At 47.5% G+C, this 14,819-nt stretch overlaps 1 protein-coding gene across 1 annotated transcript in view; it reads right to left on the bottom strand.

Annotated features, from left to right (window-relative positions):
- Positions 1-14,819, bottom strand: part of lama3 (laminin, alpha 3) — a 195,125-nt gene that overhangs the window by 70,971 nt on the left and 109,335 nt on the right. Inside the window, 9 exon segments of the mRNA XM_078397982.1 lie at positions 563-793; positions 1,630-1,713; positions 2,452-2,553; positions 2,718-2,879; positions 5,245-5,385; positions 7,829-7,973; positions 10,115-10,319; positions 12,013-12,224; positions 13,245-13,360. Of these exon segments, the coding sequence (XP_078254108.1) occupies positions 563-793; positions 1,630-1,713; positions 2,452-2,553; positions 2,718-2,879; positions 5,245-5,385; positions 7,829-7,973; positions 10,115-10,319; positions 12,013-12,224; positions 13,245-13,360 (1,398 nt within the window).

The following is a 14,819-nucleotide window of genomic DNA, read 5'->3' as shown; positions in this document are numbered from 1 at the left end:
ATCAGGTGCACGTGAACTTAGAAGGACTGCTGGAGTCCATGGATGGAATCAAGGGCAAAGGTGTAGAGTTGTAGGGTCATAGAGCATGGAAACAGGCTCTTCGGCCCAACTTATCCGCATTGACCAACATGTCTCATCTACACTAGTCCCACCTGCCTGCGTTTGGCCCATATCCCTCCAAACCTGTCCTATCCATGTACTTGTCCAATTATTTCTCAAACGTTGCGATAGCATCTGCCTCAACTACCTCCTCCAGCAGCTGATTCCATACACCCACCACCCATTGTGTTAAAAAGTTACCCCTCAGGTCCCTATTAAATCTTTCCCCCTCACCTTAAACCTGTGATCTCTGGTTGTTGATTACACTACTCTGGGCGAAAGACTCTGTCCGTCTACCCGATCTGTTCCTACGGTCAGGTGCTACGTCTCCTGTGCCTCCACTGTAAACTGACAACATTGCCCGTCACAGAACATGTACTTGAGTGCAGATGGACACAAAGTGCTGGAGTAACTCAGTGGGTCAGGCAGCGTCTCTGGAGAAAACGTGAATGCTGGGACCTACCTGGCAAGAGTCTCCCAGGTAGTTTGGGGGACAGGAGCACACTTCGACGCTGGTGGCAGGGGTTGCAGATCCGGGACCAGTGGCCTTGTCCAGCTGAACGGAGCCCAGTGATAGGCGCTGGGTCTGGGAGAAGTACAACGCTCTGATCTGCAGATCTTCCACGTTGCTCAACAACAGCATGAAATTCTCCCTGGACACCAGAGTATTGATGATCGCATGCCTGAAGTTATCCTGTTGGTACAGAAGACAATGCTAAATTCACTCACACTTCAACAGCAAGGACATGGAGTATTATGTTCAGTTTTGGTCAGCCTGCAGTCATTCAATTGGAAACAGTGCAGAGAAGATTTAGATTCATAGAGAAATAGAGTGTGGAAACAGGCCCTTCTGTCTAACTTGCCCACGTCAACCAATATGCCCCCATCTACACTAGTCCCATCTGCCCGTCCTTGGCCTATATCCCTCTAAACCTATCCAAATGGCTCTTAAACATTGTTATTATACCTGCCTCAACTACCCCCTCTGACATTTTGTTCCATATACCCACCACCTTTTGTAAGAAAACGTTACCCCTCAAGTTCCTATTCAATCTTTTCCCCTTCACAAACTTCCTCTTGTTCTCAATTCCCCTACTCTGGGCAAAAGACAGTGCATTTACGAGGATGTTAAGGGGCTGAGAGACTTGAGGGGCTGAGTAATATGGAGATTTGGGCAGGCTAGAGTGATCTTATAGAGTTAATAGGAACCTGAGGGTCAACGTTTTTACACAGAGGGTGGTGGGTGTGTGGAATGAGCTGCCAGAGGAGGTAGTTTAGAGGGATATGGGCCAAATGCGGGGAGGGGGGAACTTGCATAGATGGGGCACCTTAGTCGGAAAGGCCCTTTCTCCACGATGTATGGATCTATGACTCTATGACTCCAACTCCTTTGCAATAAACACAAACACGCTGTTGGCCTTCTTACTAATTACTGGAGATGCCTGCTATCTTTTGGTGGTTTGTGCACCAGAACACCTAGATCTCCACCAACTCATCTGCGTAAAGAGTAAACGATTTGTCCACACTTACCTCCAACAGTTGGACCTTTCCATGATAAACTCGATCGGGGGCAGGGCTCCTCGGATCAAAGTACACGATCGTCATTTGTTCTCCCTTGAAAAAAATATCTCCAGTTAGGGGTGTAGGGGTGTAGGGAGATAGAACAGTACAGCACCAGAACAGGCCCTTTGGCCCACTATGTCTGTGCCAAACATGATGCCAAGATTATCACTTAACAGCCTCGCATAATCTATATCCCTCCATTCCCTGCACATCCATGTACCTATCCAAAAGTATTTTAAAAGGCCACTAACATCTGCCTCCACCACCGCCTCTGCCAGCACATTCCAGGTGCTCACCACCCTCTGTTTATAAATTTTGCCCCACGCATATCCTTTAAACTTTGCCCGTCTCACCTTAAAGCTATGCCCTCCAGTATTTATATTTCCATTCTGGGAAAAGTGTTCTGACTGTCTACCGCATCTATGCCTCTCATAATTTTACGTACTTCTATCAGGTCTTCCTGCAACCTCTGGCATTGCAGAGAAAACAATTCAAGTCTGTTAAATCTCTCCCTGTAGTTATTAGTCCCCTAATCCGGACATCATTCTGGTAAACCTCCTCTGCACCCACTGCAAAGCCTCCACATCTTTCCTGTAATTGGGCCGACCAGAACAGGTTTTCCTCAAAATTCCAGCATCTGCAGTTTCTTGTGTCTCTGTAATGTGTTAAACCCAGAGCTAAACATTGCGGCAAGATACTTTGATATTCCTACTATGCATGGTTCAATGATCAGTGCTTTTTATTAATTCCGTCACCAACATTCTTTTTCATTTAAAGAGCGGCTCTTACCCTCAATTGAACATCTGATCCCTTTTCAAGCAAAGTCATCCCTTCACTTGGCAAGCCAAAGGATTTTATTTGGTAGGAGAGAAAGCCACCATATGATGAGAGCTGGAACGCAAAAGTCATAGAGCCTTTTTAGTTTAGCTGAGTTTAGAGATAAACAAGTGCAGGCCCTTTGGCCCACGATGTCATCCCAAATGGTGCCTGACCCGCCGAGTTACTCCAGCACTTTGAGACTTCTCTGTGGTTCCTTGCATCTAGACATTCCTCACCTTGTCTCCCAGGTAGGATTCCGGAGCAGCCCAGTGCAGGTCATGGATAATGTCAGGCAGCTCCTGGACATCAGCCACCACGGTGTCACTACGTCGGTTGAACACAACTGGAATCTTTTGTTTATTCGCCGTGTGTAAAACCCACTTCCTCATTTGCATGTGCTGCATGAAAGTATAAAAGTGAAATCATAACATTGTCTAACTGGTGAGAGAGTCGACAGCGGGCAGGCATAGTTAAGGCCAAACACTTGGTCCGCCAAGGCCTGCTCGATCTCCGGGATGCTAACCACTTCCACTCTACTTCCCATTCCAATATTGACCTTCCCTCCACCCCAACCCTCCGTGACCCCCCTCGCTCCACTAAAGGTCCATCAACCAGTTCCACAGTTCGCAACGATGTATCCCTCTTGGGCTCACCTGTCTCTAGTCAAGTCAAGTCAAGTCAATTTTATTTTTATAGCACATTTAAAAACAACCCACGTTGACCAAAGTGCTGTACATCAGTTCAGGTACTAAGAACGAACATACAATAGTCATACAACATACAATGGAACATACAACAGTCAGCCTATAAGGGAATCTCCTTGCCTGAAGTTATTTGTTTCCTGTCCCGATTTGTCCTGTTTTTCTTCCCCCATTCTCCCCTCTACAATCAGTCCGAAGAAGGGTCCCGACCCAAATCGTCACATATCTGTGTTCTCTAGAGGTACTGCCTGAGTTACTCCAGCACTTTGTCTCCATCCAAGATTGATCTTTCTGTTGTTGGCCTCCACTATAGCCAGAGTGAGGCCACACATATACTGGAGGAACTGCACCTTTATTCCTTCTTGGGTAGCTTACAACCCAATGGTATAAACATTGAAGAGAGAATTCTCCAATTTTACATTGAATTAACAGTGAATTCTCTAATTTTAGGTAAACCCCCGCTTCCTTATCATCAACTCAGCTTTCTCTCCACCGCCACACACATACCATTTGTTCCAATCCCCCTCCCCCTGTCACAACGTTTGGCTTGGCCCATCATGTTCGGTAAAGACATGGTGGACTGAGGGGCCTATTTCTGTACTATACTGTTCTACATTTAGTTTAGAGATACAACATGGAAACAAGCCCCTGGGCCCACCGAGTCCCGGTACAGCAGGCAGTGAAGAAAGCCAATGGAATGTTGGCCTTCATAACAAGAGGAGTTGAGTATAGGAGCAAAGAGGTCCTTCTGCAGTTGTACAGGGCCCTAGTGAGACCGCACCTGGAGTACTGTGTGCAGTTTTGGTTTCCAAATTTGAGGAAGGATATTCTTGCTATTGAGGGGGTGCAGCGTAGGTTTACTAGGTTAATTCCCGGAATGGCGGGACTGTCATATGTTGAAAGACTGGAGCGACTAGGCTTATATACACTGGAATTTAGAAAGATGAGAGGGGATCTTATTGAAACATATAAGATTATTAAGGGGTTGGACACGTTAGAGGCAGGAAACATGTTCCCAATGTTGGGGGAGTCCAGAACCAGGGGCCACAGTTTAAGAATAAGGGGTAGGCCATTTAGAACTGAGATGAGGAAAAACTTTTTCAGTCAGAGAGTTGTAAATCTATGGAATTCACTGGCTCAGAAGGCAGTGGGGGCCAATTCTCTGAATGCATTCAAGAGAGCGCTAGATAGAGCTCTTAAGGATAGCGGAGTCAGGGGGTATGGGGAGAAGGCAGGAATGGGGTACTGATTGAGTATGATCAGCCATGATCACATTGAATGGTGGTGCTGGCTCGAAGGGCTGAATGGCCTACTCCTGCACCTATTGTCTATTGAGTCTACGACGACCATCAATCATCCATTCACACATTCGCATCCACTCCTTACACTCGAGGAATAATTTCAGAGACCAATTAACCTACAAACCCGTACAACTTTGGGGTGTGGGGGAGGAAACCGGGGCACCCGGAGGAAACCCATGCAGTCACAGGGAAAATGTGCAAACTCCACAAACATAGCACTGAATGTCAGGCAGCAGCTCTACCTCCTGCGATGATGTGTGGTCCTGTTTTAGGTTACGTGAACACACCTCCAGGAATAGGTACAACTAAAGTTGGAAATCTATTGCACCTTCAGCCTCACCAGTGACAACCTTTAAATGGATAAATGTTGGCTGTTTACAGTGTTGCTTTCAGACCTACACTATGGTACCTGCAGGAAAGTACCTTCGAGAACCAGAGGACATAGGTTTACGGTGAAGGGAAAAAGATTTAGTAGGAATCAGAGGGGTAACCTTTTCACACAAAGTGTGGTAAGTGTATGGAACGAACTGCTGGAGGAGGTAGTTGGGGCAGGTACCATTGCAATGTTTAAGAAACAATTAGAGAGGTACATGGATAGGGCAGGTGTAGAGGGATATGGGCCAAACGCAGGTAGGTGGGATTAGTGTAGATGGGACATGTTGGTCAGTGTGGGCAAGTTGGGTTGAAGGGTCTGTTGCCACATTGTATGACTCTATGACTCTATAATGGTGACAAACCAAGGCTCGGGTCACGTCACTTACCTTGGTCCTGGATTTATGTGAGCTTCGACACTGACTGGTCACTCCAAAGCAGAAACAACTGGTGCAGCCCTTGGCGTTGGCTGGCTCCAGGTGAAATGAACCGGGTCGACAGGTATCGCACCGGGCACCCGCCACGTTCTCCTACAACGGTTAAAGACAACGACTCAAGTTGGTAACCCGCCTCCTCCCCTTTTCCATCCGGCAGAAGGTACAGAAGCTCCAAAGCGCACACATCAAATAATGACGGGGCGGAGTACAGCAAGGAGATTGAGAACCCCGTAACCTGGTGCCAAGGCAATAACCTCTTCTTTCCTTCTCTCCAGAGATGCTGCCTGACCCGCTGAGTTACTCCGGCATTTTGTGTCTACCTCTTCCTCAAAGTCAGCTAGACAAAGGAGATTGTGATCGACTTCGGAAGCGAAGCGGAACACATACCCCGACATGCATTGACGGCGCCAAAGTAGAGATGATGGAAATCTTCAAGTTCCTAGGAATAAATATCACCATCAACTTGTCCTAGACTAGCCAATGGAAGCAAAAGCCAAGAAAGCACACCAACGCCTCTACCTCCTTTGAAAGTGTATGAAGCTCGGCATTTTATCAGGATGCATCAAGGCGTGGTTTGGGAACAGCTCCATCCAAGACGGCAAGAAATTGCAGAGAATTGTGGACACAGCCCAGATCATCATGCAAACTGACGTCCCTTCCATTGAGTGTAGGAAAATAACTGCAGATGCTGGTACAAATCGAAGGTATCACAAAATGCTGGTCTAACTCAGCAGGTCAGGCAGCATCTAGGCGAGAGGGAATGGGTGACGTTTCGGGTCGAGACCCTTCTTCAGACCCTTCTGAAGAAGGGTCTCGACCCGAAACGTTACCCATTCCCTCTCTCCTGGATGCTGCCTGACCTGCTGAGTTACTCCAGCATTTTGTGATCCCTTCCATTGACTCCATCTACACTTCACACGGCCTCGGCAAGGCCACCAGCATAATCAAGGACGAGTCTCATCCCGGACACTCTTTCCTCTCCCTTCTCCCATCAGGTAAGAGGTAAAGAAATGCAAAAATATACACCTCCAGATTCAGGGACTGTTTCTTCCCAGCTATTATCACGTAATTGAACCATCCTCTCACCAGCTAGATAATGATCCTGACCTCCTCTCAACCCCATAGGAGACCCTCGGACTATCTTTAATTGGACTTCACTGGACTTTATCTTGCACTAAACGTTATTCCCTTTATCCTGTGTCTGTACACTGTGGCCTGATTGTAATCATGTATCGTCTTTCCACTTAGTGGATGGCATGCAACAAAAAAGCTTTGACATGTGACAATAATAATAAACTAAACTAAACAAAAGAGCACACCGTCACACTCAGGCATTGCTTCTTCCCCTCTGTTATTAGGTGAATAGAAACATAGAAACATAGGTGCAGGAGGAGGCCATTCGGCCCTTCGAGCCTGCACTGCCATTCAATATGATCATGGCTGATCATCCAACTCAGTATCCCATACCTGCCTTCCCTCCATACCCCCTGATCCCTTTAGCCTCAAGGGCCACATCTAACTCCCTCTTAAATATAGCCAATGAACTGGCCTCAACTACCTTCTGTGGCAGAGAATTCCACAGATTCACCACTCTGTGTGAAAAAAAACTTTCTCATCTCAGTCCTAAACTGTGACCCCTTGTTCTGGACTTCCCCAACATCGGGAACAATCTTCCCGCATCTAGCCTGTCCAACCCCTTAAGAATTTTGTAAGTTTCTATAAGATCCCCCCCTCAATCTTCTAACCTCCTATGCATTGTCTCCGGTCCAATCACATCCATCCTGCAGTATGGTGACCGGAACAGCAGACTTCTCAACGGTCCTTCCATCAGCTAGGGTACTGTCCGATTCACCTCTACCCTATCGCGGACAATGAACTTTGTCTAAGGAACTGGTGCGCTACAAGGCTGAGAACTATATTCTTCACTCGGTGGCTGCCCCTTTGCTCTATCTATTGTACTTTAGTCACTATCCAAACAGATCAGGTAGTACTATACATAAATATAATCAAGTCAAACTCAAATAAAAATAGGTAGGGCATCACTTCAAACACTTTGTGTTCTGCATTGAAACTGTAAAAGCAAGGTGATTCCTCGTACATAGAGAGGGTTTAACAGGAGGCTTTACAGAGGGTTGAAGGTCGTGAGGGTGTTGGAAGGACAAGGTTTAGTTTAGTTTAGTGATAAAGCGCGGAAACAGGTCCTTCAGCCCACCGAATCCGTGCCGACCAGAGATCCCAGTACACTAGGGACAACTTACAACTTTTACAGATGCCAATTAACCTACAAACCTACACATCTTTGGAGTATGGGAGGAAACTGGAGCACCCGAAGAAAACCATTGCGGTTGCAGGGAGAACGTACAAATTCCATACAGACAGCACCCGTGGTCAGGATCAAACCCGGGTCTCTGTCGTTGTGAGGCAGCAACTCTACCGCTGCGCCACCATGCCGTACTAAGGGCTAAGGATAGTTTGAATAACTTCCCTCCCCGTTTCAGTGTGACATCCCCAGCCGCACGGACATCCAACGACTGACCTTGCAGAGACAGCGCCCGGTCACGGGGTCACACACGCTGAGCTGTGTCGCACCGCGGTTACAATCGCATGGAATGCAGTCTGGGAAGCGGAAGAATCCCATCAAACATCTATCGCACTGCCGGCCGGTCACTTCAGGCTTGCATCTAAATTGGAAAATAATCCATGAAATTCAACAGGATTCACAGCACCATCAGAGTCATACAGCACGGAAACATACCCTTTGGCCTAACTCGTCCACACCGACCAAGATGCTCCATCTATACGCCAAAGATGTGCAGGTTTATAGGTTAACTGGCTTCTGTAAATTGTCCCTAGTGTGTAGGATAGAACCAGTGATCATTGGTCAACATGCAGTCTGTGGGCCAAAGTGCCCTTTTCCACGCTGTATCTCTTACACTAAAACTGAAAAACTAGTCCCACTTGCCTGTGTTTAGCCCATATATCTCTAATCTATATTAGATTTTCCTATCCATGTACCTGTCCAAATGACTTTTAAATGTTGTTATAGCACCTGCCTCAACTACCACCTCTGGCAGCTCGTTCCACATACCCACCTCTGTAAACGTTGCCCCTTGGATTCCTATTAAATGTTTCCCCTCTTACCTTAAACCTATGACCTCTGATTCTTGATTCTCCTACTCTGGGTAAGAGACTCACCCTGTCTATTCCCCTCATGACTTTATACACCTCTATAAGATCACTCCTCAGCCTCCTGTTCTTAGAATACCTGCCTCAACTACCTCCTCTGGCAGCTCGTTCCATACACCCACCACCCTCTGTGTGAGTCTCCAGTTGATGAAGGGGGAAATATGGGGCATTTAAAGGGGAGATAGAAATATTTCTGAAGGATAGGGACATTGAGGGGTGTGGGGAACTGGTACAGAGGAGACGAGAGATGGGGTAGATGGGCCAGAATCATATCGAAGGGCAGGGAGGGCTTGATGGGCCGAGTGGCCTAACCCTGCTCTTAGTTTCTTGTGTTCTTATCTTTTGTTGAATATCGTGGAAAAATTGCGCTCAGTAAAAGCTGAAGTTCAAGTTGCGAAATTTAACATCCGCTGGCCTTTGCCTCTGCATGAGTGAATAATTAAAGTGATTCCAATGTGCAAGGGCCTTCAACAGAGAATACTTTGTTTCAGTTGTAGAAGGAGCTCTGATAACCTGCCAGATTGTTGAAGTACTCTTGACGTGTTAAAACAAGAGATGTGGGACCTATTAATACAGAACATAATACTGCATAGGAACAGGCCATTCGGTCCACAAGGCATTAATAAACCGAACCAAATATAGAACATGGAGCAGTACAACAGAGGAACAGGCCCTTCAGCCCACAATGTCCGTGCCAAACATAATGCCAAGACCAACTCTTATCTGCCTGCACATTACCCGTATGCCCCCATAGATAGCGTAGACAGTCAGAACCTATCCCCAGGGTAAAAAATGTAAAATATGAGCATAGCTTTACGGTCAAAGGGGAAAAGTTTAAAGGAGATGTCACCCCCATTCCCTGCATATCCATGTGCCCTTGCACTTTTTTTAATTTCTGCACTTTCTCTGTAATTGTATCTCTATATTCTACATTGTGTTTCATTTCCCTTTTGTGTAACCTAATGTAAATGTGTATGGCATAATTTGATTGGTTTAGTTTAGTTTCGTGAGTTTAATTTAATCTCACATGTACTGAGGTACAGTGAAAAGCTTTTTGTTGCGTGCTGTCCAGTCAGTGGGAAAAGACTATACATGATTTCAATCAAGCTGCCCACAGTGTACAGATAGAGGATAAAGGAAATTGAATTAGAGGTTGACAAGATTGGAGCAATAGTAATGAATGATTTGAGATCTACTTCCAGGCCCAGCACACAGAGAATTGCCTGGCTTGGACATCATCACAAAACAATGCTTTTTCACTGTATCTCAGCACACGTGACAATAATAAACCTAAACTTAAACACGTGACCAAATGAGGTATGGAACAGCAACGGTAGAGTTGCTGCCTCACAGCGCCAGAGACCCAGGTTCGGTCGTGACTATGGGTGCTGTCTGTACAGAGTTTGTATGTTCTCCCCGTGACTGCGTGGATTTTCTCCGGGTGCTCCGGTTTCCTTTCACACTCCAAACACGTACAGGTTTGTAGGTTAATTGGCTTTGGTAAAAATTGTAAATTGTCCCTAGTACCTGTGTAGGACAGTGCTAGTGTACGGGGTGATCGCTGGTCGGTGCGGACTCGGTGGGCCCGAAGGGGCGGTTTCCACAATGTATCTCTAAACTAAACTAAAGTGCTTACCGGCACTGCCCAGTCTTCCGGTGGCAGTCAGGGTTGATGGGTTTGATGATGCCCTCTCGCACGCAGTTGCACTGCTCACAGCCGGCCAGAGGGTGATATCCGAAGGTCCGCTTCTCGCAAGCCTCGCACTTGGGCTTCGCCGTCTGTGGTGGGCAGATGCAGCGGCCCGTCCCCTCATCGCACAGCCGCTGGCCGCAGTTACAACCTGAGGAGGAGATACAAATGCAAGGCACTTGACCGTAAAACCATGTGAAGACCAGATCGGACTTTGCTGATCTTCACCTTGTGGAGGCTTGATTAGCTGAGCCAAAATGTCCACGGAGGTGATTGGTTGGCTCACCGCGAGCACACTGGGATTACCTTCCAAGAGTCTCTTGCCCAGAGTAGGGGAATCGAAAACCAGAGGACATAGGTTTAAGGTGCGGGGGGAAAGATTTAATAGGGACCTGAAGGGAAACTTTTTCATACAAAGGGTGGTGGGTATATGGAATGAGCTGCCAGAGGAGGTAGTTGAGACAGGGACTTTTGCAACGTTTAAGAAACAATTAGGTAGGCAGATAGATACAAAATACAGGAGCAACTCAGCGGGTCATGTGTTATCGCTGGAGAAAAGGAATAGGTGATGTTTTGGGTTGAAACCCGTAAACCTGCACCTGTAGTTCCTTTTTACAAAATTAGACAGGTACATGGAGAGGACAGGTTTAGAGGGATATGGGCCAAACACAGGCAGGTGGGACTATTGTAGATGGAACATGTTGGTCGGTGTGGGCAAGTTGAGCCTGTTTCAGCTGTATGACTCTGGGACTCTTTCTTCCCCTGAAGAATACCATGCACCCGTGCACATGGGAGACTCTGAAGAGGTCAGGAATGTGGATGACAGGCACGACCAGAAGACAGGAGCAGAGGGCTGCAACCGGAAGGAAAGGCCAGCGGGCCGGGGCCTGTTAAGAGAAGCTGCCAAGCCCAACCCTGCTTGTCATCTGAGGACCGAAGAACAGGAGAGGAGGACGGAGCGAGATGGCAACGCCAGAAGCGAGAATAAGGGCGGGTAAGAGAGTGAACCGGAGTCTAGCCTTCCACGACCCCTAGGCCGGATGCGAGAGATGCATCTGGGGCACGAAGGCCAAAGGTGGCCCGGCTACGATGATTCGCTGGAGCATCTGGACGAAGACGACGTTTGGAGGCCCTGCAGCAGCCTGAGGCTCGACTGGATCGAGCACCGCTCCAGGAGACCGAGCGAAGAACCAGCGGTAGAGTTGCTGCCTTATAGCGCCAGAGACCTGGGTTCAATGCTGACTACAGGTGCTGTCTGTACGGTGTTTGTATGTTCTCCCCGTGGGTTTTCTCCGGGTGCTCCGGTTTCCTCCCACACTTCAAAGACGTACAGGTTTGTAGGTTAATTGACTTTGTTAAAAAATTGTAAATTGTCCGCAATGTGCAGGAAAGTGTTAGTGTACGGGGTGATCGCTGGTCAGCGTGGACTTGGTGGCCAAAGGGCCTGTTTCTGCGCTGTATCTCTAAAGTCTAAATATGTAAAGGTAGATGGTAGTTCAGGATCGCTCGCAAGTTGTTGCTTGGACAGTTCAGCTGCCTGATAAGAAACTGTCCCCGAATCCGGAGGTGTGCATTTTCACACTTCTGATAATTGAATGTATTATTGGTTACTGTACGTTTATTTGTTGCTATTGCGTTAATGGCGTTAATATCCCTGAATCTTTTCCGTGCCTGTTTCCGAGCTGTGTGAGTCTGTGACCTGCCCACCATCTTCCATCCCTCCGTCCCCAGCGTCAGCGGGTTTGTTTGGCACTTTTACTCTGAATTTAACTGGTCACTTTACTGTGCCCGAGCGCGTCACGCAGTCTCCGCGGCCGGCGACACTGAAACACAGGAAGACTCACGGCGGCAGCTGGGGAACAGGTAGTGTCCAGTCGCACATCGATCGCACTGACGTCCGATGACATTGGGCCGGCAGGGACACTGCCCTCCGATCGGGCGGCAGTCAGGGCTGGTGGCACCGTCGCTGTTGCACCTGCAGGGCAGCGCGCCCTCGTTGTAGAAGGCCACCAGCGACTTGGCAGAGTCCAGGCAGAACTTGGGCGAGGTAGCAGGACTAAAGGGGCACAGTTCCATGGAGTCAACAGCACTTAGTCCCTCCATGACATCCCACCCCTCTGTGAGTGACCTTCACATTCCCACCCTCCCTGTGCAAGTTTAATTTAGTTTAGTTTAGAGACACAGCATGGAAACAGGCCCTTCGGCCCAACGAGTCACACCCGTTCTCCCGTTATCCCACTTTCTCATCCACTCCCTGCACACTGGGAGCAATTTACAGAAGCCAATTAAGCGACAAATCCTCACGTCTTTGGGATGTTGGAGGAAACCGGAGCACCCGGAGGAAACTCATGCGGTCACAGGGAGAACGTGCGATCGCTATACACGTACAGCAGCCAAGCAGTCAGGATCAAAGCTGGGGTCTCTGGCAATGTGAGGCAGCAGTTCTACCCAATGCGCCACTGTGCTGCCTTTCCCACCACTCTCATCTGTACAGATATCGAGTGTACGGAAATATCTGGACGTTGTCTGTACGGAGTTTGCAGGTTCTCCCTGTGACCATGTGGGTTTCCTCCGGGGGGTTCCGGTTTCCTCCCACATCCCAAAGACGTGTAGGTTTGTAGGTTAATTGGCTTCTGTAAATTGCCCCAGTGTGTAGGATAGAACTAGTGTACAGATGATCGTTGGTCGGCTTGGACTCAGTGGACCGAAGGGCCTGTTTCCACGCTGTATCTCTAAACTAAACTTTTTTTTTTTCACTTTACATGGACTACTGTTATCCCACATTCCCCTCCCTCCCCAAGAATGGCAAAAATCCTAGCTATAAATACTATGAATGCATCAGAGTTTTATATTGTACGTAGAACAGTACAGCACAGGAACAGGCCCCCCGGCCCACAATATTCCTGCTATGATAGTAGTGTCTAAGAATCTTTCAGATAGATACATGGACGTGCAGGGAATGGAGGGATATGGATCACATGCAAGCAGAGATTAGTTTAACACTGTGGGCAGCAGGGCCTGTTCCTCTGCTGTACAGTTCTGTGTTCTATGATCTAGGCATGTCAGTTATACTCACTCAATGTGAAAGCTGTTCCCTCCACAGGCAGTAATGAAGTCAAATGATTTATCCAGAGGTTTCTCATGTTGTAAGTCAGGACTGTAACTGTCTGAAGGAACAATTAAGATGTATTCCTATAAAAGCAAAGCAAGTTGAAACAGTTACTGCTTTGTATTTGAGTCAGTACCAGCCAGGGTAACAGCAGACAATTCAGCCTCTCACACAGCTGGAGCTTCACAGACAGACTACCCGTTCTTCCCTGATACCCTTTTGTTCTTGTTCTTCTTGTCTAAAGAAGGGTCTCGACCCGAAAAGTCACCCATTCCTTCTCTCCCGAGATGCTGCCTGACCCGCTGAGTTACTCCAGCATTTTGAGTCTACCTTCGATTTAACCCAGCATCTGCAGTTGTTTTTCCTACCCTCTTGATCTTTGGCTTGTAGAGTCATAGCGTCATACAGCGTGGAAGCAGACCCATCGGCCCAACTTGCCCACACCGACCAACATGCCCCATCTACACTAGTCCCACCTACCTCTAAACCTATCCTATCCATGAACCTGTCTAAATCTGCAAGAAGGAACTACTGATGCTGGTTTACGGGTCTCGACCCGAAACGTCACCTATTCTTAAACATTGCGATAGTACCTGCCTCAACTAACTCTTCCAGCAGCTCGTTCCATACATCCACCACCATTTGTGCAAAAAAGTTACCCCTCAGGTTCCTATTAAATCATCTCCCCCCCCTCGCCCCTCAGCTTAAACCCAAGTCCTCAAGTTCTTGATTCCCTACTCTGAGCAAGAGACTGCGTGTATACCCGATCTATTCCTCTCATGATTTTGTACATTTCGTTAAGCTTATCCCTTATCCCTTATCTTCCTGCGCTCCAAGGAATAGAATACTAGCCTGCTCAACTGCTCCCTATAGTTCAGGCCCTCGCGTCCTGGCAACATCCTCGTAAGTCTTCTCTGCACCTTTCCAGCTTGACAACATCTTTCCTTTCACATGGTGCCCAAAACTGAACACAATACTGCAAATGTGGCCTCACCCATGTCTTATACAACTGCAACATGAATCCCCAACTTCTGTACTCAGTGCTCTGACTGATAAAGGTCAATGTGCCGAAAGTCTTTTTGACCACCCTATCTACTAGTGACGTCACTTTCAAGGAACTATGTACCTGCATTCCTAGATCCCTCTGTTCTACAACACTCCCCAGAGCCCTACCATTCACTGTGTAGGTCCTGCCTATGTTGGATTTCCCAAAATGCCTTATATTTCTCTGTCTTAAATTCTATCAAAGTTTCTTTAAACTTATTGCCAATGTTTTTTTCCACACCCTCTCTTCATTTCCCTATTCTCCCAATACAGGCAAAGAGCTCACGTTAGGAGTTACGTGGATATAGGCTTTATATTTATCTTCTCTCTTTATCTGACACCTTTTTGTCTTCCTTTCACCTCTAGCCTTTGTCACATACTCCACCCAATAATCCCCACCCTGTCACCTGTATCCGCCTATCACTTGTGTAGATAGGAACCGCAGATGCTGATTTATACCGAAAATATACACAAATTGCTGGAGTAACTCAGAGGGTC

Source organism: Rhinoraja longicauda, chromosome 4, assembly GCF_053455715.1.
Source record: "Rhinoraja longicauda isolate Sanriku21f chromosome 4, sRhiLon1.1, whole genome shotgun sequence".
Lineage (NCBI taxonomy): Eukaryota > Metazoa > Chordata > Chondrichthyes > Rajiformes > Arhynchobatidae > Rhinoraja > Rhinoraja longicauda.
Note: the sequence above shows the minus strand (reverse complement) of the source record. Positions and strands in the feature narration are given on the sequence as shown.